At 37.8% G+C, this 27,341-nt stretch overlaps 1 protein-coding gene across 5 annotated transcripts in view; it reads left to right on the forward strand.

Annotated features, from left to right (window-relative positions):
• thada (THADA armadillo repeat containing) overlaps nt 1–27,341 on the forward strand; it is a 181,835-nt gene that overhangs the window by 76,673 nt on the left and 77,821 nt on the right. For 4 of the 5 annotated variants that reach the window (XM_062971393.1, XM_062971397.1, XM_062971402.1 and 1 more), the window contains 2 exons: nt 21,121–21,210; nt 23,687–23,818. In XM_062971393.1, the coding sequence (XP_062827463.1) occupies nt 21,121–21,210; nt 23,687–23,818 (222 nt within the window). Of the gene's footprint in view, nt 1–13,338; nt 13,816–21,120; nt 21,211–23,686; nt 23,819–27,341 lie in introns of those variants that run through there. The other variant, XM_062971410.1, reaches the window with a different exon arrangement.

Genomic DNA, 27,341 nt, shown 5'->3' on the forward strand with positions numbered 1-27,341 from the left:
TTGTTTTAATTGTTCTTCCACTGCTGTCTAATTCTATTTTGTTTTTGTCTTTGTAAGCCGCCCTGAGTACCTTTGAGGAAAGAGGGCAGGTTATAAATAAAGATTATCATCATTATCATCATCATCATCTCTACTTACCCTAGTATGGACGCAAAGGGGAGCATTCTCTTTTTGCTTTTCCAGTTCTCTTTAGGCCGGAACATCGGTTTCCCATTGTATTTTGTGATATACTGTATTTACTTTTTTGGCTAAATTACCTTCCCAAAATTAAAGTGTGCATTAGATTCATGTAATATGGTAATCTTACAACTTTATCACACCCTATACCCCCGGTAATGTTTCGCCAGCAAGTGTGGTGAAATGGCAGATGTGGCGATGCTCCCCCTATAGCATGGGGGGAGCGTCGCCCATTCTGGGTAGAAGTTTGCTGGCTTCATTGGAGTCAACATAACAAAGGAGCCTTCCTAGGACGTTTCCGTGCTGGTTGGTGGCAGGACCTCCACCTGAAGTTGAGGGATGTTGTGTGATGGGCTGTGTGTCCATCTGTTCTTCAACTGGGGCAGAAGCATCTTAGGATACTAAAAATTCCTCATGAATTGAGGTCCTTAATGCTTGGCCAAAGCAAAAGGGGAAGCTACTTCAGGAGCATCTGGCACTCCTATTTGAGGGACGTCATCACTAATTTAATTGCCATGGCTCAGTGTTATGCAATCCTGGGATTTGTAGTTTGGCAAGGCACTAGCAGTCTTAAGTAGCCCCCATGACCGCAAACTACAGTCTCCTTTTTAAAAAAGTTTTTTATTGAGTGATTTAATGACATACAAAATGTAAAAAGAAAACTAGAGATAATCAAGTACACATAATACAGGTATGTCATTTCCCCAAACAAGTACATTGCCACATTCTCTTGTATGTACCACTTCCCCATAATAAATTGTAATACAGTCTCCATGTCCCCATAATATCGATCCAAGGCATTTAAAGTGGATTCATTCTACAGCATAGATGCATCCCAAGGTTTTCTTTTCCATTGCTGAAAGCTTTGGTGTTCTAACACTTTGGTTTTTAAACTAGGAATTATAAGCAAGCAGCCACTGTAATGCATAACTTTTTTGGCCAAATTTCAAAGTGAACTTTTTGCCGTGGCGCATTACATTTGACAGCGAATACTTTTTTTAGTTTCAAGGTTTTGAAAATTGAAGTGCACATTAGATTCGATGGTGCATTAGACTTGAGTGAATACAGGGAATTTTTCTTCTTTGTTGCACACTCATAAAAACAAACTAGTTTCTTTGTGTAAGGGAGTACTTCCTACCTTTGGCCACAACCAAACATTTGATTTGCTTGGGAGAGGGTTGTAAAGTAAACACATCTATTTCTTTAAAAATATGAAGCATATGTACTGCAAATGTGTTATGAGGCTGCAATGTTATTAACCCCCCTCCACTCAAAGAATGCATTATTTGGTGATCAACTTAGGAGAATCCTTCATGGCAGTATGCAAAGGAAGTTTGGGATGTCTTGGAAACTACAACTTCAACAGTACATACACTGTGGGCGTTGTTTGTGTAGGCCCAAAGCTGATGTGTGCTGAAATAACATTTTTGAACCTTATTTTTGTAACATTATAGCTGTCAGTCCCTTGTCTCTTACAAATTACTTTATCTTGAGATATATATTTTTTTAGATTCCTGTGCACCGTCTGATGCATTCCCTCCTCCTTCACTGATTTTCTTTTGAAATGTTGGCTTTTCACAGCTGTTCCTCTCATGCCTAAATACACAAAGGTATCATAAATAGCAAACTAACAGGTATTGAGAGACTGGGGCATAAAAGAGATCAAAGCAAACAGACCATGCAGTCATTTCAAAATCTTGGCTGGCTGCTCTTGTAAATAAGAGTGCTTCTAAAGCAGAAAGCATTCAACTTCTGTATTTATATAGGCCTTGACTGACAGTTCAGTTATTAACTTCATAAAAACACAGGCAACGTAAACTAGTAGGAATGTTTGCTCTAGTAGTTTCTATCTGAAAGAAAATGAAAAGCAAGGTATAATGGCTTGCTCTCTGTTTCTCTAAAGTATTTATTTTAGAACTATGCAGTATAAAAGAATGCTTTCCCAAGTCAATGAACTTAAGCAATATTGCTTGCTTTCTAGTATTGAAGTATGTTGTTGTTCTTGGAAAACAAATGGCACTTTTATCGATTATTCCTCCTCCATTCAGTGATGCTTAATGATTCTTCTAGTCTCCTTGTCTTTTATGCAGAGTGCATCCAAATTGGTCTTGTGAATACACATAATGGAAGAAATAAAAATGTTGGCCCTACAGTGTTTTCTGAAAAGATATGTTCCACATTTAAATTGAGCATAACCTCAGCTGCCCTTCTTCCAGATTAAATCCCACTGGATTTAGGATTGCATTGCCAGTCTTTGTCCTAGTACAGCTAAAGTGGCTGGTTTTGCTAATGATAACTGCGTGTTTCCTCTTACCCCTAAACATTTCAATAGATATTACTGCTCATATACGTATATGTTGCAGCCCAAGCAGTGCTGGGTATATATGGTAGTCCTAAACATTTGCATATATGTAACTATTTGCGTGTCTAATGCATTGTCCTTTCACTACTGTGTAGTGTCACATTTTATGTTTCTACTTGGAGAATCAATGTCATTAGTCACTCTGTTTTGAGGATATGTATTTGCCAGTGTCCTGTTGCATTTCATTTCAGTTTGTGGCTCACTGACCTTGAACAAATCTTCAAAAGTTTCCTGGACATAGGAATCACTTCCTAGAATTACAACTCTTTTAAAAAAATGATAGCATAATTGCTTCTAGTACTCCCCTTCCCACTAGCATGTTCAGCATTTTTTTCCAGGAAAAAACGGGTGTATAATGACATTCGGGCATGTAGACCTAGTCAATTCACCTCCCAATTATTTAAAAAATTACATTTTTTTGGAAAGTTAGAAAGATCTCCTACACAATGAGGATAGGAACAAACATCATGGGTAAAAAAGTGTCAATCAATTGAGCACTACAATCAGGGCCGGTTGAACATATGAGGCTGCTGAAGCGGCGGCCTCGGGCGCTGGCCGCTAGGGGCGCTGGCCGCTAGGGGCACAGCAAAGATTGCCCAATTCTCCCTTAGTTCCGGGACGCAGGCGCAGATCGCCAGGGCGATCTGCGGCGGTGTCCAGGAACTAAGGGAGAATTGGGTGATCTCTGCTGTGTGCACGCGCACAGCAGAGATCGCCCAATTCTCCCTTAGTTCCTGGACGCGGCCGCAGATCGCCAGGGTGATCTGCGCCTGCGTCTCGGAACTAAGGGAGAATTGGGGTTTGTGGTTTCCTAATGCCCAAGAGCTCCCTCTGGATGAGGACGCCAAGGGCCTTCCGCCCCTCAAGCAGGGCTTCCTCGCCCTTTTGGTTCCATTGACCCCTTCTCAGAAGGTACAGTAGAGTCTCACTTATCCAATCTTCTGCCTTATCCAACGGAGTCTGCCTTTTAGTAGTACAGTAGAGTCTCACTTATCCAATCTTCTGCCTTATCCAACGGAGTCTGCCTTTTAGTAGTACAGTAGAGTCTCACTTATCCAATCTTCTGCCTTATCCAACGGAGTCTGCCTTTTAGTAGTACAGTAGAGTCTCACTTATCCAATCTTCTGCCTTATCCAACGGAGTCTGCCTTTTAGTAGTACAGTAGAGTCTCACTTATCCAATCTTCTGCTTTATCCAACGGAGTCTGCCTTTTAGTAGTACAGTAGAGTCTCACTTATCCAATCTTCTGCATTATCCAACGGAGTCTGCCTTTTAGTAGTACAGTAGAGTCTCACTTATCCAAGCCTTGCTTATCCAAGGTTCTGGATTATCTAAGCCATTTTTGTAGTCAATGTTTTCAATATATCGTGATATTTTGGTGCTAAATTCGTAAATACAGTAATTACAACAGAACATTACTGCGTATTGAACTGCATTTTCTGTCAAATTTGTTGTAAAACCTGATGTTTTGGTGCTTAATTTGTAAAATCATAACCTAATTTGATGTTTAATAGACTTCTCCTTAATCTCTCCTTATTATCCAAGATATTCGCTTATCCAAGCTTCTGCCGGCCTGTTTAGCTTGGATAAGTGAGACTCTACTGTAAATGTTTTCGTAGTCAATGTTTCAATACATTGCAATATTTTGGTGCTAAATTCATAAATACAGTAATGACTACATAACGTTACCATGTATTGAACTGCTTTTTTGTCAGTTTTATTGTAAAACACGATGTTTTGATGGTTATTTTGTAAAATCATAACGTAATTTGATTTAATAGGCTTTTCCTTAATCCCTCCTTATTATCAAACGTTCTGCCGCCCATTTATCTTGGATAAGTGAGACTATACTGTAGTTTTATGGCGCCCAACGCCACCATGCCCCACAAGAGTTTGTACACAGGAGCAGAGTTGTGATCACGTGTGAACTAACGTCAAATCTTACACCTACCATCATTTCAAAGTATGCATTAGCGTAAAAAGATTTTCCGAGGTACGCAACAAGTGCAATAATTTGATATCTTAATTTGGCTTTTATATCTGGATATGATGTTTTAACTGATTGTGTATTGTGGTCGGATGTATTTGTATGAATCCCACCCACGGGAGAAAAGTGGGATAGGCATGAATTAATAATAATAATAATAATAATAATAATAATAATAATACATTCATAGGTTAGGTAAAGGTTTTCCCCTGACATTAAGTCTAGTCGTGCCCGACTCTGGGGGTTGGTGCTCATCTCCATTTCTAAGCCAAAGAGCCAGCGTTGTCCGTAGACTCCTCCAAGGTCATGTGGGATGACTGCATGGAGCGGCGTTACCTTCCCGCTGGAGCAGTACCTATTGATGCACTCACATTTGCATGTTTTTGAACTTCTGGGTTGGCAGAAGCTGGGGCTAACAGTGAGGACTCACTCTGGTCCCCCAATTCAAACCTGCTGCGGCCTTTCGGTCCAGAATTTCAGCAGCTCAGCGCTTTCACACGCTGTGCCATCAGGGGATATTATTTCTTAAAGGTTGTGAATATACAATATTTCTGATTTTTTTGTCTGTTAGAGGCAAGTATGAATGCTGCAATTAGGAAAAATGATAAGGATGTAATGGCTTTGCAGATTTACAGCCTGGCTGTTTCCTCTCTGAGTGAATTTTTTGTTGGGAGGTGTTAGCTGGCCCTGATTGTTTCCTGTCTGGAATTCCCCTGTTTTCAGAGTGGTGTTCTTTGCGATATGGTATGTACTATGTGTTGTCGAAGGCTTTCATGGCCGGGATCACAGGGTTGTTGTATGTCTTTCGGGCTGTGTGGCCATGTTCCAGAAGCATTCTCTCCTGACGTTTCGCCCACATCTATGGCAGGCATCCTCAGAACCTCTGAGGATGCCTGCCATAGATGTGGGCGAAACGTCAGGAGACAATGCTTCTGGAACATGGCCACACAGCCCGAAAGACATACAACAACCATCGTATGTACTTATTTATTTATTAAAATGCAAGATTGGTGTTAATTCTATGTAATGTTACTATATGAACATAATGTTGTTAATAAACTTCTGGTTGTAAGGTAAACTCTTTTATCCATTCTATTCACCTCTACCTTCTACCTTTTATTTCTCGGTGAATGGGTTTTTTTTGGGGGGGGGGCACCAAAATCCTGTTTCGCTTACACTTGAAAATTTCCTTGGGCCGGCCCTGACTACAATGTATTTGACCATGAAAAGATGAGCGGTCTTTTTATAAAAAAAACAAGCAGTAATAATAAGACGCTTGATAGGCTTATCATGCTATAAATCCAACATGTTGCATATTAGTTAAAGGGATTATACCACAAATTTAAGTGAGATGCAGGGATCCTTTGACAGAATTGATACTACATTAGAGTCTCACTTATCCAAGCCTCGCTTATCCAAGTTTCTGGATTATCCAAGCCATTTTTGCAGTCAATGTTTTCAATATATCATGATATTTTGGTGCTAAATTCGTAAATACAGTAATTACAACATAACATTACTGCATATTGAACTACTTTTTCTGTCAAATTTGTTGTATAACACGATGTTTTGGTGCTTAATTTGTAAAATCATAACCTAATTTGATGTTTAATAGGCTTTTCCTTAATCTCTCCTTATTATCCAAGATATTCGCTTATCCAAGGTTCTGCCGGTCCGTTTAGCTTGGATAAGTGAGACTCTACTGTAGTTACAGTAAGCCACAAAATACATTCTAATTAGGCCAAAATTCTCTTTATTTGTGGCTTTGGGAAACTCTTACCTGTTGTGTCCTATCATGAAATCCACTGAATTCCTCAGGTGACCTTCAATCTGTGAATCCTGACCAAATTATAAAATCTTGGGTGGGGTGGGTGTGGGTTGGTGATATGTAGAATGCTCACTTAAAAGAAGCCTATGTGATGCTTATATTGTTGTTTTTCAGTTCAAGTCTTAGGTGTTTAAAAATGAGGAGATTGGCTCAGAGAGTGTTACTTGCCCAAGATGGCTGTTCTCATTAGCAAGTGAGGATTTGAAATTTGGTTTCTCAGAATCCTCGTCCAACACTCAAGCCAATATTTCATGCTGGTTCTCTTCATTTTAGGCCTCTATAATTTCTTTGGACCTCGATATGAATTATGAAAAGGTTATTCATTTTTAGAGGTCTGATTCACATATGTATCTGAATTATTTGTTGACTTTAGTATCAGACAAGGACTTGAAAGTGTTAATAAGCCTTCACACATAAGTGAGCAAAGGTAGAACTGATATCCCTGGATGTCATCTCAAAGCATTTTTTAAATTAAGGCAGTTCATACTTTTGTCAGAACCAAGGTGATATACATATGAAAGACATGTAGCTGAGGATTTTCCCCATGAAAGTTTTGCTTTTCAGCTTTAGATAGAAGGAGTGTGTTCTTCATTCTTGGATTAAAGCTGTATTTCAGCTTTCTGTTACAGCCACAACAAGTTAGCTCTCCTTTGTGGGAGTTACTGAAACATCAGTAACTAATGGCTTGCAGATGCTATATGGAATAATGAGTGTTCTTGCCAAAAGCACTTTTTGCAAAAACTCTCCCAAGAGTTCTCTTTCAAACATTACTTCTTCGTACTGATTGCAGCCTGGAGTACTTGCTTTGACAGAGTTCTGCTTTCTTAACTCCTGGCATCAAATTTTGGTACATCCTTAACAGGTAATGAATGTTTTGCCAGGAAAATGCAGCTCACAGACACATACACACACAAATGTAGAGTACATTATTTCAATTTAATTGCTGGAGGAAAAAACCTTTCATGTTCATATAGAGCAGAAAGGATGAGGAAAGCAATGAGTTGATAAGAATAATCCCAGTGGTCTAAATAAAGGTACCAAATCCTATCTGATCTTGGAACCTAAAAAGGGTTAGCCTTTGTTGGTACAAGTTTCCCTTACCTGAAATGCTTGGGAACAGAAGTGTCTTGGATTCTGGATTTTTTGGGGAGTGGATTTTAAAATACCTGGAGTTGCATATATGTACATAAGGTTATCTTGGAGATGGGACTCAGGTCTAAACCCAAAATCCACATATGTTTTACATATACTTTATACATATATCCTGAAGGAGGTTTTGTGCAGAATATGTTTAATAATTTTGTGCATGGAATAAATTTTGTGCACACCAAACCATCAAAAAGAAAAGGTGTCACTATCTCAGCCACACATGTACATTATTTTGGATTATTTGGGATTGTGAAATTCCAGATAAGGGATCCTTGACCTTTACTGGGCTAGGAGACTGCCCGTGAGTATCAGATACTATATTTTAGAGGAAGGATTCAGCAAAACTACCTTTGAGAATTTCTTGCTTAAGAAAACCATATGTAATTAATGGGGTTGCCACACGTTAACAGGTGACTTGAAGACACATGTACATGCACAAAGAAACTGCAAGGATTAAATCAAAGTAACAACAAACTGGTCATTTTTTCCTTACATTTTTCAAATTAATAGGAGTGCATTGTTTTGGGATTCAGGAAATGTAATCAGAAAAGCTGGAATATGTTTTCATGTGTAAGCAACATGGAGTCTGCAGGGACTTAGGGTTAGTTGAAGGTGATTGCTGCTTTCTTCTACTTACTGTCAGTGACTCCCAGTCCAGAAGGTCTTCTAAACTTTCTGGAGAGGTTATCCTACTTAAAAGTAACTGTATCTATTAGTTGGCTTTTACTTGCATCCTCTTTTTTCTCCTATGTTTAGTGTTTTTACCTTTTCCATTTGTTCCCAAAAGTTTCCTGATCTTTGGGTCAGATTCTTGTAAGAAACTGGTAGGCTAATCACCACCTTCCTGTTCCGTTGACAGAGGTCATTTGTTGGATAACATCCCTAAAGAGAGTAGCATACAAATAGCTTAACTACTAAAGATCAATTGATGCAAGAGTGTTGATCTAAGAAACCTTTTTGGTTGTTTTCACATGATAATTGTGTATTTATCACAGGCCTTTGTTAAGATTTTCCTGCATGGCAGGGGATTGACTTGAATGGCCCTTATGCTGTCTTCCAACTCTGATTCTAAAAGGAATCATGTGTATTATCATAGAAGAAGAAATTTCGTTTGGGCAGAATAAGAGATGTTGTCTTGGAAGGATCACTCACTCATGATTAACATTTAGAATCATAGAATCATAGAATAGTAGAGTTGGAAGAGACCACATGGGCCATCTAGTCCAACCCCCTGCTAAGAAGCAGGAAATCGCATTCAAAGCACCCCCGACAGATGGCCATCCAGCCTCTGCTTAAAAGCCTCCAAGGAAGGAGCCTCCTTCTTATTTGTTACATAAGAATTTCTTCTTGTGACCGATTCTAATTTTCTGCTATTTTATACCTACAATGTGGATGTGGTTACTCTAAGAAAGACAATATTTTATCTGTGAAATGGTTATTAAAGGTATCACAGTGAGCTACGGAAGATTCTAACAATGGGTGTTTGTGTGTGGGGGGGGGTACCTGAGTTAAGCCTCTCACCACTCTGAATAGATCAGCTGGACATGAATCTGCAGACGTAGTGTATGCAGAGAAGAAAGCTTTCTTCGCTGTACATTTTGCCACCTTATAGGAGCAGAAGTGCCCTCTTAAACCGTGCCTTGTCGCATAGAAGTTGAGTTTTCCCACTGTCTGTGCTCTAGTCATCATCTTTCCTGTTACACTTCCCTGAGGATTTCTATATACTAGGGAGCCTGATTGGTAATGGGTCAGAGGGAACGTTTGGGAGCGATCATGTCAATAGCCCTGGTTAGATTTTGATTCTATTTACTGACCAGGGATTCAACTGGATTATTGTTGATACCAGACAGTGGGTTTTAATGTTGTAATATCAGCTTGTTTTAGATGTAATTTGATGTTGTCTGTCCTAGGGCCCTGTGTGAGTTTCTGATTAATTAATATTAATACCCCCATGGTGATAGTCTATGATTTAACAAGATCAAAAGAGTGATAGGATATATGCATAGTTTCTGATCCAGTTTGCTGATCATCATGTATAGTCATAGATGACCAAAGAAACCAGGTTGCAATGGATAAAGTAGTTAGTTTACCCTGTTAGTATTATACCAGTGTATATCCTTTGATTTCATTCATTATTCTGTTTCTTTGTGATTGCCAGTGTTTGTCAATATGAGTTAGACTGAGTATTTAGTAGCAGAGGGCATCATAAAGCTGTGATGTCTCTTTATTAAAGCATCTCCTCAAGTTTTGCTATCTTTTTCAGATCATTCTGACTATCACTTTACCTATTCAGATTCACAAATCGGCCGTACTCATCACAGTTAATATGCCCCGGGGAGGAAGGTCATGTAATCCTCCTTTATTCTGAAAAACATAAAATTTGATAAATTGTTGAACAGATGACCTGTGCCATATGTCATTCTGGAGTAATAGGTGCATACAAAATGTCATGGCAGCTAATAATTTCCTAGAAGAAGCTGTGCGCATAATTGTAGTGAAGAGTGCTGGTTTTCCATTTAAAGAGATAGTTGTGTGAGTATGTTGCAGCATTAAAACAAAGGGGCGAAGGGGAAAAGAGACTCTTGAGTCTATTGCCAGCTTTAAGACTATTAGTTTTAAGAAACCAGCTAGTGTTAAAGTTGTTACTGGATTCCTCTTTACCCCTTCCTTGTTTCCTTTTCATTATTTTGTTCATTAAAGACATTTCAATCTGAGCAATCATTTATTGCATACACGGAAAAAGTAAGTGAATGGTGTTAGCACAGAAAGCAAGCAAGGCATTAGTACTTTTTCAATTAGTAGTCTTCTCTAGTGTCAAAAGCTGTCTTGTTGTCCCAGATGCCTGTAATATGGCTCTAGGCACTCAGTGCTATAGGAAAGGTATTTTCTGCTGTGGCTAAGATGTGCCTTCTTCAGTTTGTCTGATAGCGGCAAAGAAAATAGCATGGACATTATGCTTGAAACAGATTATGGAAGCATTGGGCCTTCAAAATTGTGTATTGTAAATTTGATCTTGCTACATAGAACTGAATTCAGAAAGTTACTGTGTTTCATACATTCTGAGTTGTTTGATCAGTAAAGTAGAATTGATGTCCTTTGATTTTCCTTCTAGAACTGGAAATAAATAGTGCCAGACAAATCCCCTTTAATCTTCTATAATGCCTAATACAAAGTATTTCTGTGTTACTTAATGTGCTATTTCATTTGAGTCTTAGAACTTAAAGTTTAGGGTCCTGCCATAAATCAAAACAGACTCTTAGTCCGGTACTGTCTGCTCTATAGAGCCAGTGAGGTATTATGTTTTGAGTGTCTGGGAGATCAGGCTATGAGTTCCCATTTACCCATGGAAACCTACTGATTGGGTACTCAGGTCTCATTATCTTGTAAGACAGCAATGGCAAATCTCCTCTGAATAAATCTTGCCACTCTTGAGAGGGTCACTATAATTTGGGGAGTTGAAGGCACAAGCAAAAAGGAGAACGAATTACATGTGCTGATAGGTGGTCACTTATTTTGTGTTTTGGGGTGTGTCTTTGATGATATGTATTTTATTTTGATTTGTTTTTACTCTGTTGTGCCCCTCCTTGAGCCATGAGCAGAGGTGGGTAACAAATAAAATAATAATCATCATCATCATGATGGCTGCCGATAAACTGCCGGGCCCAATTCAAGGTGCAGGTTTTGACCTATAAAGCCCTATACAGCTCGGGCCCTACCTATCTCTGTGATCGCATCTCCTCCTATGAGCCAGTGCGGACCTTGAGATCATCCAGGGAGGCTCTTCTCGCGCTCCCACCACCGTCTCAAGTGCGGCTGGTGGGGATGAGGGAACGAGCCTTCTCGGCAGTGGCCCCCCAGCTCTGGAATGCACTGCCAAAAGAGATCAGGCAATCCCCTACATTATCCAATTTCCGTAAGGAACTGAAGACCTGGTGGTGTCGGCAGGTTTTTGAGTAATTACACTGGAATACCGCCGATTTCTGGGCCTGAATATATTGCACAAGATTTCCCTAGCCTAAAATGGTACATTTTAATATATTGGGTTTATGGTTCCCATCCCCTTGATCTGGTCATGTAAGTGTTATTTATTGTTATAATTGTATTATTTTACTTTGTTTAATAATGTGTTATTACGTTGTTATGTAATGTTTGTGTTGTTTATATGACTGGAAACCGCCTTGAGTCCCATCCAGGAGATAGGGCGGTATATAAATAAAGTTTTATTATTATTATTTTTTTATTATCTTATTTATTTATTTTTTTAAAAACAGTTAAAGGTCCAACATTCAAACCAATACACTGTGCTGGCCTTTCCCACTAGCCATTTATGCAGTGTATATTAGACTAATTAGCATGATTCCAACTTAGATTATAAAAAGAGTCATGCTGAATCATCCCCAAGACATATATAATACAGTATTCACGGCAGCCAACACTTACAAATTCAAGAGCAAATTCAGTTTTCAGTTGGGGCTTTTATAATAAATAAGAAAGAAACAAGTTACCATCTATCAGCACATGGAGCTCTGTTTCCTTTTTTTTTTTTTGCTTGCTTCTTGTACGTGTTCATCAGTTCTCTCTTTTGGACCTGAAGGCACACGAGATCAACAGTCTACTTTTGCTGGCAGTAGCTATTGATCCACTGGCTGATCTTATTTAACTGGAGATGCCAGGGAGTATAGCTGGGACATTCTGTATGTAAACCATGCACTCCGCCGTGGAGTCTAAGCTTAAATCAAACACTTTAATAAATTGCAAAAAGTTTGGTTCCAAGAGTTTTCTCTTTCAGTTTAGGCTTTTGTCACTAATGCTTCCTCATCCTCCCACATGTTTTAACCTTTTCTTAGAGCCAAGAGTTTAGATCCAACACTTTATGAGCAGAATAGGGGTTTCTTCTCCCTTCCTACCTGTATTAAGTATCTATGCTACTTTAAAAATTGCCCCAGTCTTCAAAGCAAATTTTGAGAGTCACAGGACAGAGGGGAAATAGTCTCTTGTTCTGTTGGTGGATACAGTCCCATCCATCAGCACAATGACAGACTGAATCATACCCATTGCTCTTGAAATAAGTTCTCACATTTCTGAGATCTGGAGATTCCTTGAATTTCAACAAGATCTGCTCAGTTGTGAGCTGGTTAAACTTCAAGCATGGTAATAACGAACATGAGGTGTCAAGTAATTTAGAAATCAGCATTTTTCCACACGCAGCTGGCTTGACCAATGATCCCATGAGTATTACTGAAATAATGCAATTATCACTTATTTGGAATTTCTTGGCTTGTGTATTCATGAAATAAAACCAAAGAATGAAAACAGGAAAATGTTTTCTCCTAGTACATGTTTGAAATATTAGATCTTGGTGAAAATTATTTGACAGTTCAAAAGGTAATGTATAAAATTAATACAGTAGAGTCTCACTTATCCAAGCTAAACGGGCCGGCAGAAGCTTGGATAAGCAAATATCTTGGATAATAAGGAGGGATTAAGGAAAAACCTATTTGTGATGACTCATGGGCCTTGTAGTCCTGTTGCTAGTACTATTGTGGCAGACGAAGAGGAAAACATGGGATTTTCGCCGGTTCAGCAAGAGCCGGAGTCTCTTCACCTGCAGGATGTTGATGTTTGCCCTCAAGAATTCAGCCAAACAGGCCTTGGGCAGAACTCCCCCCGTTTTCCAGGAGGGAAAATTATTCTAAAGATAGGGGAGTCAGGGAGGCTAATCGCAGAAGCCTGAGAATCGCTGCCAAACAAATGGCTGATTAGGTCTGCTTCCCTTGGGAAATTCTAAGGAGTCATGCATCTGGACAGAGTTGGGTTTCACTTCTCGTTCTCTAGGGAAAGAGTTCTGTTGGCGGGAAAACGAGACCCAATATAGGTGTTTGGCGCGAGGGATACTTTGCGGAGTCAATTGATCAGCTTGAGGAGAGAGATCGTGTGTGGACTTCGTAATCCCAGTTCCTTGCTTCCCGGATCAAGCTTCAAGCCTTGCCTTGTCTCACGGTTTTACCACGGACTCTGTTTCATGCTTCATGTTCGTCTTGCCTCCAGTCACGGATCTAGTCGAGAATCAAGTTTATTTCCAGCCTTGTTGTCAAGCTTCATTGGACTTTAAAGACTCTGTTATTTCCCCACACTATTGCTTGGCAAAGTGTGTGTTTCGGTCAAGTGGATTAAAACTTTGAACTCTAATATCTTATATTGGACAATACATTTCTGGACTATATTTGACCTTATCTGAAAGGTCTGCTTCTGAACTATATTCTTGTTTTTATTGATTTTATATATTTCTTTAATAAAGATATTAGATAGAGACTGGCCTCTGTGTAAGGTTATTGGTGCTCTGCAGCCAGGGTCCTGACACTATTAAACATCAAATTAGGTTATGATTTTACAAATTAAGCACCAAAACATCATGTTATACAACAAATTTGACAGAAAAAGAAGTTCAATACGCAGTAATGTTATGTTGTAATTACTGTATTTACGAATTTAGCACCAAAATATCACAATATATTGCAAACATTGACTACAAAAATGGCTTGGATAATCCAGAAGCTTGGATAAGCGAGGCTTGGATAAGTGAGACTCTACTGTACTATATTTGCCTCCACTATCAAGCAGAAAGTTACTTGTATTTACTCAGAACTTGATACCACTATTACCCTAAAATCTAAGGGATTTTGGTCCCTCTAGTCAAGTTTCTTAAAATCAAATATTGGAGCTTGATGCTATTGATAAGTTGCTTGAACCATTCAGTCCCACCCCGTATAAACTTGATCCATGTCCATTTGGGTAGATTGATCAGGTGAGTCCAGAGGATGATAAATATTTCACTGTATGAGAAAGAGGTTACTTTTGCTTAGAGCATTTACTGCACCTTCAGAGACATCCTCTCTGAATCTGGAAGAATGCAAATACTTCCACCTCATTGTTCATATTCCCTGCTGAATTTGGAACAATGTGGGGGCTGAGTATCACTACATGTTCTTGAGGAAAACAGATTATCTGGACTCATTTCAATCTGGATTTAGGCCAGCGTTTAATACTAAAACAGCCTCACTTGATCTGATTGATGACCTACTCTAGGTGAAAGACTGTGGAGTACTATTGTGTTGATCTTCCTGGATCTCTTAGTATATTTTGATATCATTCACCATGGCATCCTACTTGGTGTAATGCCAAGACTTGATATTCTGTGAAATGAGACATTTACTAGGATAGGCAACTTTGCATTATAGGAAATTGACCATTTACTGCTTGAACAATGGGCAAAATATGATTGGGTCAGTTTTTCCACCAATTTCACCAGCAGAAGGCCAAAGATATGACATGTTGTCAGTTAAATAAACCCTGCACCCCCCCCCCCCCTTTCCTTTGCAGTGGGGCATTGCAGTGGGGCATTGGATAAGCAAAGGAGCAAATAATAATAATAATAATAATAATCATCATCATCATCATCATCATCATCATAGCTGCAATAACAACTTTATGACATGCCTCCACAACCTGAGATGAGGCACAACATAGTCAAAACACATCACCATGCAATACATAAAATAAAATACATATAATAAAACACATTGCTATAAAATACATATATTAAATACGTCCCTAAGTTACAAACATCTGACTTACAAATGACTAATTGTTATGAAAGGGGTGAGACAACAGGAAGTGAGAGAAATCTACACCTAGGAAGGGAAATTCACTCCTGACAGAGTCATCTTGGGGAAGCTTTATCACCGATCCTTGTTTCCAAAACAAGCCAAAATTTTCAAAATATAATTATCACAAGGACAGAAAGTGAAGTGAAATCTTCTGAACAGGGGCACTGACAGCAGAACAAACCCCACAAGGGTGTTAACCTTTGTTAACCTTTGCTTCCCTGTGCTATCCTAAGCTTTATGCGTGAATTACACATGTATCTGTTCTGACGTACAGTACATACAAATTAAGAACAAACGTATAAAACCTATCTTGTTTGTAACTTGGGTGCTGCCTGTACATGGTACAAAAATTAAAATACAATATTATTAGAATGTAAGTTTAACATTCATGGTTTGAAATGGACTGGTAGGCTTCCCAGGAGAGATGAGTCCTTAGTTGTGTTTTACATTCTGACAGCTCATTTAGCTGTCGGAGCTCTTCCAGCAGGTCATTCCACAATCTTGGGGCAGCCAATGAAAAGGTCTTCTGAGTGACTGTTCCTGTTGGGTTCTGGCTGGTTGGAGTAAACTTTCCCCAGAGGATCTCAGTGTCCTAAGGGATGGATTATATACCATGTAGGGTTTGGATTCAGTTTACCAAAAAGGTGATGTTCCATGTATGGGAAATATGCTTGCAATAGCTACGGTAGCATCCAGTTGTTTTGTTGTTTGTTAATACCTTTGAGCCATATGTTGACTTATGACAATCCCATGAATTTCATAAGATTTTCTTAGGCACAGAATACATAGAGGTGGTTTTGCCACTTTCTTCGTGTGAAATATAACCTACAACACCTGGCAATAATTGGTGGTCTCCCATCCAAATACTAAGTAGGACTGACCCAGTTTAACTTCCAAGGTCAAACAGGATCAGATGCCTTTAGACTCAGACCACTAAAATTAGTAGTTTCTTCAGGGATTATATTTTTCTCCTAATTTGAGAGGTTCCAATATACTTTTTGTAGTTTTGGACTGGAAATAGTGCTAGGATTTTTAACAGAAATGTTGATTTCTGGGGGGGGGGGGGGGGAAATAGGTGAGCTTTGTAGCTGATCATCTGAACATTTGTGTGAATATAGTTTCTGCTCATACAAATATTGTGTATCTCTATACTCTTTAAAAGTATGGAATTCCAATGGGGTCAGAAAGTACACTAGAATTGCATTTAAAAAATCTATTTGCATAGCTTTTAATTTCATTTGCATTTCTAAAATGCTATTGAGATATTATTGAAATGGGTCGTATACATTTCGGTGATTGTGACAGTTTTTGTATAATGAATGGAAATTGCCCAGAAGGAAATGGCTTCTTCATACAATTAAGTCAGCTCAACTAACAGAGAAATGCTCAATCTTTTTGTAATGAATTTTTTCAGTTATTTATATTACATATATTTCAGAGCTCAGAGCTGATATCTAGATAGCAGCCAGTTATGGGACAAGCTTGTACCATGGAGTCAGAGCAAAGTGACCAACCTGGGAATCAGAGCCAAACATTACACCAAGACATGCCGGCAATAAGAAAACCAGAGTTGCTCAGGCAGTTTCAGCCAAAACACCGCTTTGTGTAGCCTATACTGTCATGGATAAATTTGAGTGAAGGTCCAATTCAGGACCTTAGATTTCTTCACTGTCTTCAAAGGGTTCCAATATAAGATTCCAGGAGCTGCCAGATGGAGCTGAGATTCATCAAGAGCTGAGGATATAGCCTTGGTGTCTCCTGAAAACACAATTCTTTTGTAAAGGAGACAATATGTGGTAATAACCGGTCTGCAGTTCCAGCCCATGGGAAATCTGCATGCCTCCCACTGATCATCTGATTAAATGTTTGCTTTTAAGTTGCTAGGCAATATGTGATGTTTCTTCCATTTGTCCATCCAAATTATATTGCATACTATCTTGAGTATTTTATTTTTACTTTGTGATGTGAAGATTTCAGTTGTTTACTACTTATCCTGCAATTTTAAAACTATAATTGCTTATGGTTTTGAAAAATACCCCTTTTTTCAACAAATATCAAAGATGTACTGAACTATAGAAACTCCTGCTAGTACACTCATAATATTGAACAGCAATTCTTCTGAATTTTTGTGCACTTACTAAAGAGTCCTCTATCTGTCTCATTCAGATGATTTGTGTTGATCTATTTTGCAATGTTTGTTCAGTTGTTTGTGGTTAAAGCATGTTATGTTAACTGAGTTCTGGAAGACTATCTGATGGTATTCACCATGTGTTTCATATGTTGAAACTTTACTAATTGTTTTGAATAATGCTTTGATATGAAATGGGAAGTGCATTTAGCATAGGTGTTTAGTGTTTATTGGGAACATCATTTCGAATGAAAACCAATTTATTCTCAACTTAATTTTCTTACCTATGAATTTTTGTTTATTTATTTTTTCCTTCTACTTATCATGCTAAGTTATGATCAGCATGACATTTAGAAGAATAAAAATCATGCTCTGAAATGTGGGCCTATTGGTGTTCCCTTTAAAAAAAAAGTAGTGTATGAACCTATGCTTTACTTGCTTTTGTGGTATACCAGATGCCTTTTGACTTTTGGTCTATAGTTCTATGCCTCTTATTGATTGATTTTTTAAAAATAAGCTTGGGTATAAACATAATGCAGCTGGTATAATGCTTTTAAATGTCTATTAGCTGACCTTTTCAATAACTTTATTTTGGTGTAGCAATCCCAAAATGTATGTAAGTATAAACAAAATAATCTGAAAATCTGAAATCCTAATGCTCAAAATTGTCCACATGGGCGACTGAGATAGTGACACTGCAACTTTGGTTTCATGGACAAAATTATTTAAAAATATTTTGTATAAAATTTCCCTTAAGTGGTGTGTATGTGGTATATGTAAAACATAAATGAATGTTGTGTTTAGACTTAAGTCCTTTTCTTCAAGATAACTTACTATAGATATAGATATATATCCAAATATTCTTTAAAAAATCCAAAACATTTCTGGTCCTAAGCATTTCGGAAAACATATTCAACCTGTATACAGAAGTCCAGAAGATCACAATGGGACAAATACATTGACCCCCCTCAGACATATCCACAGTTGCTTCCCCACCATCTGAATACATTTTTTTAATGGAAGGAATGGATTTAAAATCAAAATGTATTTTCATGCCATCTATATAGTCTGAGAGCAATTTCATTATAGCTTGTCTTGTCCTGCCCATAGGAAAGGCCATTGATAAAAAAACATGTATGAAAATGCTAAAACCCACCAAGCATAGGACGTAACTCTATGGCACCCTGTTTGTCACTTCTTCCCATGATTATTAAATCTTTGAATTTACTCAGTTATTGAGCTAGTAAATACATCTAGCAGTAGCATAAACTAGCTCAGGGCTTCTTAGCCGTTTTCCATTCACGGCCACTCTCTGAGATTTTTTTTGTGACCTGGGTATATACATAGGTATATAAAATAGGTATAAAAATGAAACATTTATAATAATAAATCAGCATTTGCAAGGCTTGCGAAACAAGCTGATTTTCCTTTTTATGAAGTACAGCTGAAGCATTTTTTTCCAATTTCTACCAAATCCACTGTAAACACTGTACATCGATTTGTGTAAATGAGTGGTATTCAGAAATGTTTTACTGTTGTCAATTTTTTTGTGACTCCAACATAGAACTAAGGGTATCCCATTTAGAGTCAGGACCCATGGTTTATGATCCAGTGATCTAACTCATATGTTACCAGTCTGTCAATTTGAATATTACTTGGAGAACTTGTTAAAAGGCCTGACTAAAATCATGATGCACGGTATCTACTACATTCCCCTTATTTGTCAACATTATAACTACAAATAGAGATATTAGTCTGACATGTCTTATTTTTCCGAAACTCATGTGTGTTGTTAGTAATCACTGCATTATTTTTAAGTGTTCGCAGACCATCTATTGTTCTGAAATCTTCCCTTATATTGAAATCATGCTGACTACCCATACTCTTTTCTTGTCTCCCTTTTTGAACATAGGGTCAACACTTAAGGCGTCTTTAGTCTGTAGAGATTTCAGCTATTCTCCAATAATTCTTAAACTCCATAGAAACAAGCTAGGAGATTATGTCTGCCAAATTCCTTTAGTATTCTTGCTGTAGTTTATCTGGCCGTGGAGCTTGTGAGTCATTTAAAGTAGCTAGGTGTTTCTGTACCACCTCTTTTGATGTCTTTAGTTGCATCATGTCATTTATTTAATTTTCACCAGGTTAACCACTACTTCCCTTTTGGGGGGAGATAAGGGTCAAGTTTTTGTTGAGTAGTTCCACCTCTCATTAGCATTTTCCCATCTCCATGCAGCAAATCTATCACCTCCTTATTCTTTCTCTTGCTTTGAACATGACTTCGGAGATGGTGGTGACCTTTTTATTTTGTTAACCTCTCTTGCCAAACCTGAATTCATTTTCAGCTTTATCTCTCTTGACTTTCTCCTCACAGATGTGACCTCATTTGTACTCTACTTTGCCATTTGTCCATTGTTTCATTTCTTAGACATGCTTGTTGGTTTGTTTCCCAGTTTTATTTACTTTGAAGATTTTTGTGATTATTCAGTGTGTTCCCTTCCATCATCAACGTCTTTCTCATTGATTGGAATTCCCTCCTGGAATCATGATGCAGAGGAAAGACAAATATTTATTCTACAAGTTAAGAAACCAAATTTTTTTAAAAAAAGCTGAAGGAGGTGATTTGGGGAGCACCCATGGCTAATCATGAGATCTCACCCATTACTTCCTTTTGCTTTTTTGAAATTTGCTTTCTTAAATTGTAAGAAAACTTCTCTTTCTTCTATGTCACGATTTCGGGACAGTTTCTACTATTTATACATTGTAGACCAATTGTTACGTTTGGTGAAAATAGTTGATTCTTTTGCAGCAACAACATTTCTTTATAATGCCCTTTCCACCAAAGGATGCAACATCAAACATATATAGTCATAGATAAAACAGTTTTTAAAACAGCTCCGCTGGCTGCCGATAAGTTTCAGTCCCAATTCAAGGTGCTGGTTATAACCTACAAAGCCCTAAACAGTTTTGGTCCAGCCTATCTTTGCAATCGCACCTTTCGCTATGAACCTGTGCAAACCTTAAGATCTGCTGTGAAGGCTCTTCTCTCCCTCCCACCTCCGTCCCAAGTGCGGTTGGTGGGGATGAGGGAGAGGGTCTTCTCAGTGGTGGCCCTCTGGTTCTGAAACTCTCTCCCCAGAGAGACTAGATTAGAGCCCACCCTGGCCATCTTCCAGAAAGATTTGAAAACATGGCTCATCCAATGTGCCTTTCACTAATTGGTTTAACATTTTGACTTGGCCTTGTAAGCCCTATTTAATATCTAGCCTGAGCACTTTATAACCAGCCCTGTCCCTGGATTATACTGCACAAGCCTTGGCCCGCCTTTTAACTCTGACCATATCTACTGGGCTTGGTTACTGGTATCAGTTGCTGTTGAGTTTATGTTTTTAATGATGGTTTACATGTTTTTCTGTGGTTATGCTTTGCAATATACATGTATTTTATGATGTTTTATTTTAATTTTGTTCCACTGGGCAGGGTCCCCATGTAAGCTGCCCTGAGTCCCTTCAGGGAGATGGGGCAGGATATAAGAATAAAGTTATTATTATTATAATAAAGACAATACAACATAACACTAGAATTAAACATAAAACTCCAACATTCCCCCAGAAATATCCCCTATCATCCCTTTTATAATTTAGGAATCAGTCTTTAAAAATACAAACATTCAAAATATAAATAGTTTAAAAAATCATAGTCCTTTTAATGACCATTTTCTGATGTTAAATCAAAATGGGAAATGAAATTATGTGTATATATTTCTTATACGGCACAAAACTAGCATGCAGCTATGTGATGTTGAATCCTTTTCTTCTTTTACAGAATGTCTGGGACAGAGTTCTTCACTCGATTTCCAAATCTGTATCCATTTTTGCTCAGTCAGTTGGAACTTGTAGCGAGCACAGTAGACAGGTAAGAAAAATGCATTGTAATCCACCAAAAATTGTGGTTGTAAATTTAGAAATGGAAGATGAATTAATCTAATGACTGCTAACTGTGTGAGTGTATTTTCAAAGAAGCAATTCAATCTGTAATTGTTGTCTATGTTTAAACATAAAAGTATGGTAGTCTGAACTCAAAAACTCTCTGGAAGCACTGGTAAGTGGAAGAGAGGAGGAAAGGTTTTGCTTTGTTTTTATAATTTCTTACTACAGCCAAAAACAAATGGTACAATAATCCTTCAAGGTATATGCTACATCAGACTGCATAATAACTCTCTGTCTTCAGGCCATTCCTTTTGTATATGTTATTTTGAAGTTCAGCTTTTTCATAGCATGATAGCATTTATCTAATCTGTTTCTTGTTTTCAAAATTATAATCCCAAAGTGGCTTACTAGTTTAAAAAATACAAAACATAATAACATTATATTAAATGTAAATAATTCAAAATGAAACTAGTTGCAATAAATACACATTTGAAATGCTACCATTAACATTCAATCAAAAGTCAGGAAGATGGATTTTAAAATGTATCCACATATGCTTTTAGGAGAAGGCCAGCTTTCTCCTGCCTGCCAACTTTACTGATCCTCAAGCTGCGAACTGTTCTTGCATTCCCATTCAATATCAGATGAATTCTTTGTGTAGATTATTTATTTATTTATTTATTTAAAACATTTACATTCCGCCCTTCTCACCCTGAAGGGGACTCAGGGTGGAGCACAACATATATACGGCAAGCATTCCATGCCAGGACATAAAATAATTATAAATATACACAAACATTAAAAACATTAAACATTAAAATATTAAACATTAAAATCAGTTATATCTACTTTAAAATCAGCTGTTTAAACCAACTCAGGACTCCATGCTGGCTCAGGTCAGTGGAGTAGGTTTCTTATTATTTCCTCATTGCCCTGCCCCAAAGGCTTGGTCCCACAGCCAGGTCTTTACCATCTTTCTAAAGGACAGGAAGGAGGGAGCTGATCTAATCTCACCAGAGAGGGAGTTCCATAGCCGAGGGGCAATAGCTGAGAAGGTCTTGTCTCTCGTCCACGCCAATTGCGCCTGTGACGGTGGCAGGACTGAGAGCGGGGCCTCACCGGAAGATCTTAATCTCCGCGGTGGTTCATAGAGGGAGATGCGTTCGGACAGGTAAACTGGACTGGGGCCACTTAGGGCTTTTATAGGTCAAAGCCAGCACTTTGAATGATTTCCTTATTCTGTCTTCTCTGGTCAAACTGGTTATTCAGTCTTGTATATTAAAGAAAACTCTTGTACGTTGCTGAATATTTTTGAGTAATTTAAGAAATGCTTCCTAGTGATTTCTTCTTTTTAAATTAAAAATGAAAGGTAAAGATTTTCTCCTGACATTAAATCTAGTTGTGTTCGACTCTGGGGCTTGGTGCTTATCTCCATTTCTAAGCCGAAGAGCCGGCGTTGTCCATAGGCACCTCCAAGTTCATGTAGCTGGCATGACTGCATGGATTGCCATTACGTTCCTGCTGTAGCTGTACCTATCGATCTACTCAGAACTGCTAGGTTGGCAGAAGCTGGGGCTATGAGCCAGAGCTCATCCTGTTCCCTGGATTCGAACCTGCGACCTTGCAGTCAGCAAGTTCAGCAGCTCAGCGGTTTTAACCCGGTGTGCCACCGGGGGCTCCTTCATATATCCATGGGAAAGTAAAGCATGGTTCCTATCCATAGAACACTGATTCTAGAAATATGGTTCCTATCCATAGAACACTGGACCTCTTGACCCCCTCCTCCAATGACTTGTACTTTGCCCCACCTGTACAAGTGGGCTGATGAAACTTGAAGACCTTCTTGAATATTGTCTTTAATCTGAGATTGTATTTGGCTTGTGTAACAAACTAGTTTTTCCAAGTGCCCTGTTAGCGAATGTGGCAATTTTTAATGTTGTTTCTTGGATTTTGTTTTAATTGTCTATTTTAGTTGTTTTTTGAGGGTATAGACCAAAAAAAGGAAATTCAAATGTTTTAAATGTCAATAAAATGGAATATATTGCACCATCTTTTTGTTTAGTCATTGGACATAATTTAAAAAGTTGAGAACTTCTGATATCTTTGTGAGTTGAAGAAAAAAATCCTGATAATTTTTTTAAAAATAAGAGGAAATTATTTAATGGTCTTGTATTGTGTTCAAGTCATTTCTGACTTACGGTGAACCTATCACAGGATTTGTTCAGAGGGGGGCTGAGAAATTATAATTTGCCTAGGTCACCCAGTAGGTTTTTATGGCCGAATGAAGATTCAAACCCTGGTCTCCCGGTGTCCTGGGCGAGCAGTCAAACCACTGTACCACGCTGGCTGTATCTCGTAATATCAAATTATCTTGTTGCATTAAGTATATGAGTTTCTTGGAAATTTGGGAATATATTTTTATGACTATCTTTAAGATTTTTTTGTTTTGTTTTTTGATGTAGCAAATCAGGTGAATTGAAACTCCATCCAAGCTTGTTCCTTTTGCTTTTGATCTTGAGTAAGCTATATCCATCACCAATGGATGGGGCCTATTCGGCTCTTAGCATGGCTCCATTTGTCCCTTTTATTTTGAGGTAAGTTGTTGTGTTTCACTTTACAAATATGTCAGTTTGATTGGAATGTTTCAACTAGCTTTAATTCATAGGAAAAATGAACAAAGGATTTATTTTCAGTCATTCATTTCCTACATTTGTTTTCCAAAATCAGCAATTAAGTGGTCCTTGTATGAACTGAGATATTTTATGAGACTGAATAAAATATACTTTTGAAACATTTTGGAGAGAAATGCTAAAGGAATTTTTGTTTATCCTACATCACTCAGAAAATGTAGTCTCTTAATACGCCAAGATCCAGTTGTGTAAGTCCCATGATTTTTGTTTAGAAAAGAAATGATTTGGCTTGATGAGCATTTGAAGGTTAGCAAATGTGAACCCGATTAGCCCCTTTGATATGAAACTGCTTGACCTCATAAGAAGAAAAGATAAATACAATCTAAAGCATTTTAATGGTAAGAAATGAAATGATTTAATAATACATTTCTTTCTGAAAAAGGAGAACGAGAAGTGTGTGGTTCTGAATAGATCAAGTGGGCCATGTTTCACTGTGTTAAAAACAGCAGCATTTATTTATTTATTTATTTACAACATTTTTACCCTGCCTTTCTCACCCGAGGGGACTCAAGGCGGCAGTTGATTTCTTATATTATTGCCTTTTCAAACTTTGTGATTATTTTTAGAAGCATATATTTCCATCTGAACCAACCAGCTGTTCAACAAAGATTAAACCCAACCCTTGTATCAGAAGTTGAGCTATGTCTGAGGAACAGTGTGTAATTTAACAAATATTAGTTGTTCTTTGCATTCAGAATGACACTTCCACAATGAAGCTTTGATAATATATTTTCATGTTGTATTTATCCTGTTAATTAGATTTTTTTCTGTTATCAGTGCTTCTGTCAAGGTTGTTCTATTTTGGTTCACTACTAATATAAATCTCTTCTAATGCTTGTTTGTGGTCCATCTCCAATCTAATATAAAACCTTGGTTCTTCATTATGGTCTTTACAACTAACATATGTGTTATCTGTATCTGCTCAGTGCATCATTTGGAAATTTCTAGAGTTGTTATGTGTTTTGTCAGTAGCTCCACCCACTTCATATGGCATATCAGCATTCTTCCTGTCCGAACCTTCAGTCCCTCTTTGTCTGCCACTGCAGCAGCATCGGAAGGAACTTTTAGAGTGTTTACCTTACATAGTTTGACTTGCTTTGATAGGATTTCTCTTTCTCTTCTTTATTTGGCTAGTTCCTGCTTATGTCTCTTTGGTTTGATTTCTAAAGGATTTATTACGATGCTGATCCTCAGACTTTGCATTCTACAGTGTAGATGCATCCCTGGTTATCAGTCTCCAACCCATCATCAGTCTCCATCTTGATGTTGGTCTTCATCCTATCAATCGTTTCCATCTTGTCAGCAGTCTCCATCTCATCGACACGCACATCTACCCAAACATCTCTTCATTCAAAGTGGATGGGCTTGGTTGGTACCAAGGCAACCATCCTCAGCTAAAGTTGGCTTGACATTGGTCACTTCTACTGAGGCTAGCCGTAGTCCAATCCCATCACAACCTTAGATTTGTTCAACTCAGACAAGAACTTAGATTTAGCCTTTTCAGATTTGCAATCTTCTATATGGGCATCTCCATCTGTTCTTGTAGGTGACCATGACTTGGCTTCTCCCTAATGATACAGGATCCTTTGTGAACCAAATCTTTTGTTTGGCCAAAGCATTAATGGTGAAACACATTAATGTCCACATTGATAGGTTTTTCGTAGGATACAGAGTCAAGCACACATAATGAAACCCAGTATTAGTTTTGTCCCAGCTCTCTAGATAATCCTTTGAGCCAATGTTTCCTGTGGCCTACTTACCTGAAAGACTCTCTCTTTGGTGGTTCATATTCTTAATAGCCCCTAAAGGCCTTAAGAGTACAAATAGACTGGAACATGTTGAGTACTTTTACTAATAAAATAGATATTTCTGTATGAGATCAGCCATGATGTGTACGTAAGGTGGTGGTAGTAGTAGTAGTGATTATAGAGGTTTAGATGAGTATTTTGGTCTTGCATCAGGTGCAAGGGAATATCATAATAGTGGATAGATTGATAGTATCTCCAAGATAGCTCTAATATTCCTTTTTCCTAAATAGGCAGGGCTTTCTACTAGACATAAACATTGAATAACATGGCAGCACCTCTTTGTGATGTATGTACAGGAGTGACTGCAACTACTGTATTTGAAATGTCCATGTCTCTTTAGTACTGTTTGAGGGGCTAAATTAAATTTGTATAATGGTGTATTGTGGCCAAGAATGCAAATTTTTATTAACTGGGCAGTAAAATGGCAATTTTCAGGCTTTTGAGGTTCTAAAGTATGTAAAGAAGATGATTCACTGATTTCTGTCAGTATTCCCTAGCTGGTAATTAAGAGGAATCTTTGACCTTCTTTTTGAAAAGCTCCAGCACTTAAAGAGTGTTGAGAGGTTGATTTTTGAAAGTCATACAAAAACTATTCATATCTTTGGGTGTGACTGGGTCAATATTTAATGAACAGCTTTAAACAGCATGACATTATGCCTGAAATGTTTTTTTAATCTTCAAATTAGTAACTCTGCCAATATTTGATAATATTTGATAAATACAGATATATGGGTTTGGTTATTATAATTTAATTGCTTATTTATTTTCTGAGGCATGCCATATCTTTCTTGAGAGATGTTCAAGTATCATTGCTCTTGAGCTCTTCCTATTTTGTCTAAAATAGATTTGCTTTTTTCTAAATTATTTTTTTGATAAGTGAAATAAATAATACATTTTTACCATGAACAAATATCTACTCATATGTTTGAACAGTGTCTGTAATCTATACAGTTGATTGGATTTTGACAGCTGTTTTATATATTTAAAAATAGCCATGCTAGTTATATCACCTTGCTATCAGTTGAATACTCTTTTAGTTGAATTTGTGTACTTAATCTAAAAATTAGTTAGCCACTTTTAATCTCTGATACCATTTTGTATTCTTCTGTACTTCTCTACATGTACTTTTGTCCATAGTATTATCTAACCCTAATTCTAATATTTATATATAAGGTGCTGCTGGGTAATTTATGGTTGTCTCATCTATTCAGCATAATGTTGCCAAAATACTAAAGAAAGAAGCCACCAAAATAATGGAAAGTGGAAATGAATGCTTACATTCTAGCAGTCAAAAGCAAGGTGCAACACAGCTTATAATCAGTGGACTGGAAACACTGAAGATGAATATTCAACCAGATGTTGAGCATAAAACCATATTGGAGAACCTAGAGATTCATATATATGTGTTATCTCTAGAAACCTCTAGATCCTTTGGCATAACTATGTGGTCAGCTTTGAGCACATTTGAATAATGTGAGCTCTCTCCTGGCAGACGTTGACCATAGACTTCCCCTGGAGGACCTTGAGATTTCTTGAGAGTCCATATTAATCAAAACTGAATAATCAAATCCACAAAGTTAAACCTGCACACGTGGAAGGTCAACTATTTTCTTTAGTTT

Source organism: Anolis carolinensis, chromosome 1 (genome assembly GCF_035594765.1).
Source record: "Anolis carolinensis isolate JA03-04 chromosome 1, rAnoCar3.1.pri, whole genome shotgun sequence".
NCBI classification, from domain to species: domain Eukaryota; kingdom Metazoa; phylum Chordata; class Lepidosauria; order Squamata; family Dactyloidae; genus Anolis; species Anolis carolinensis.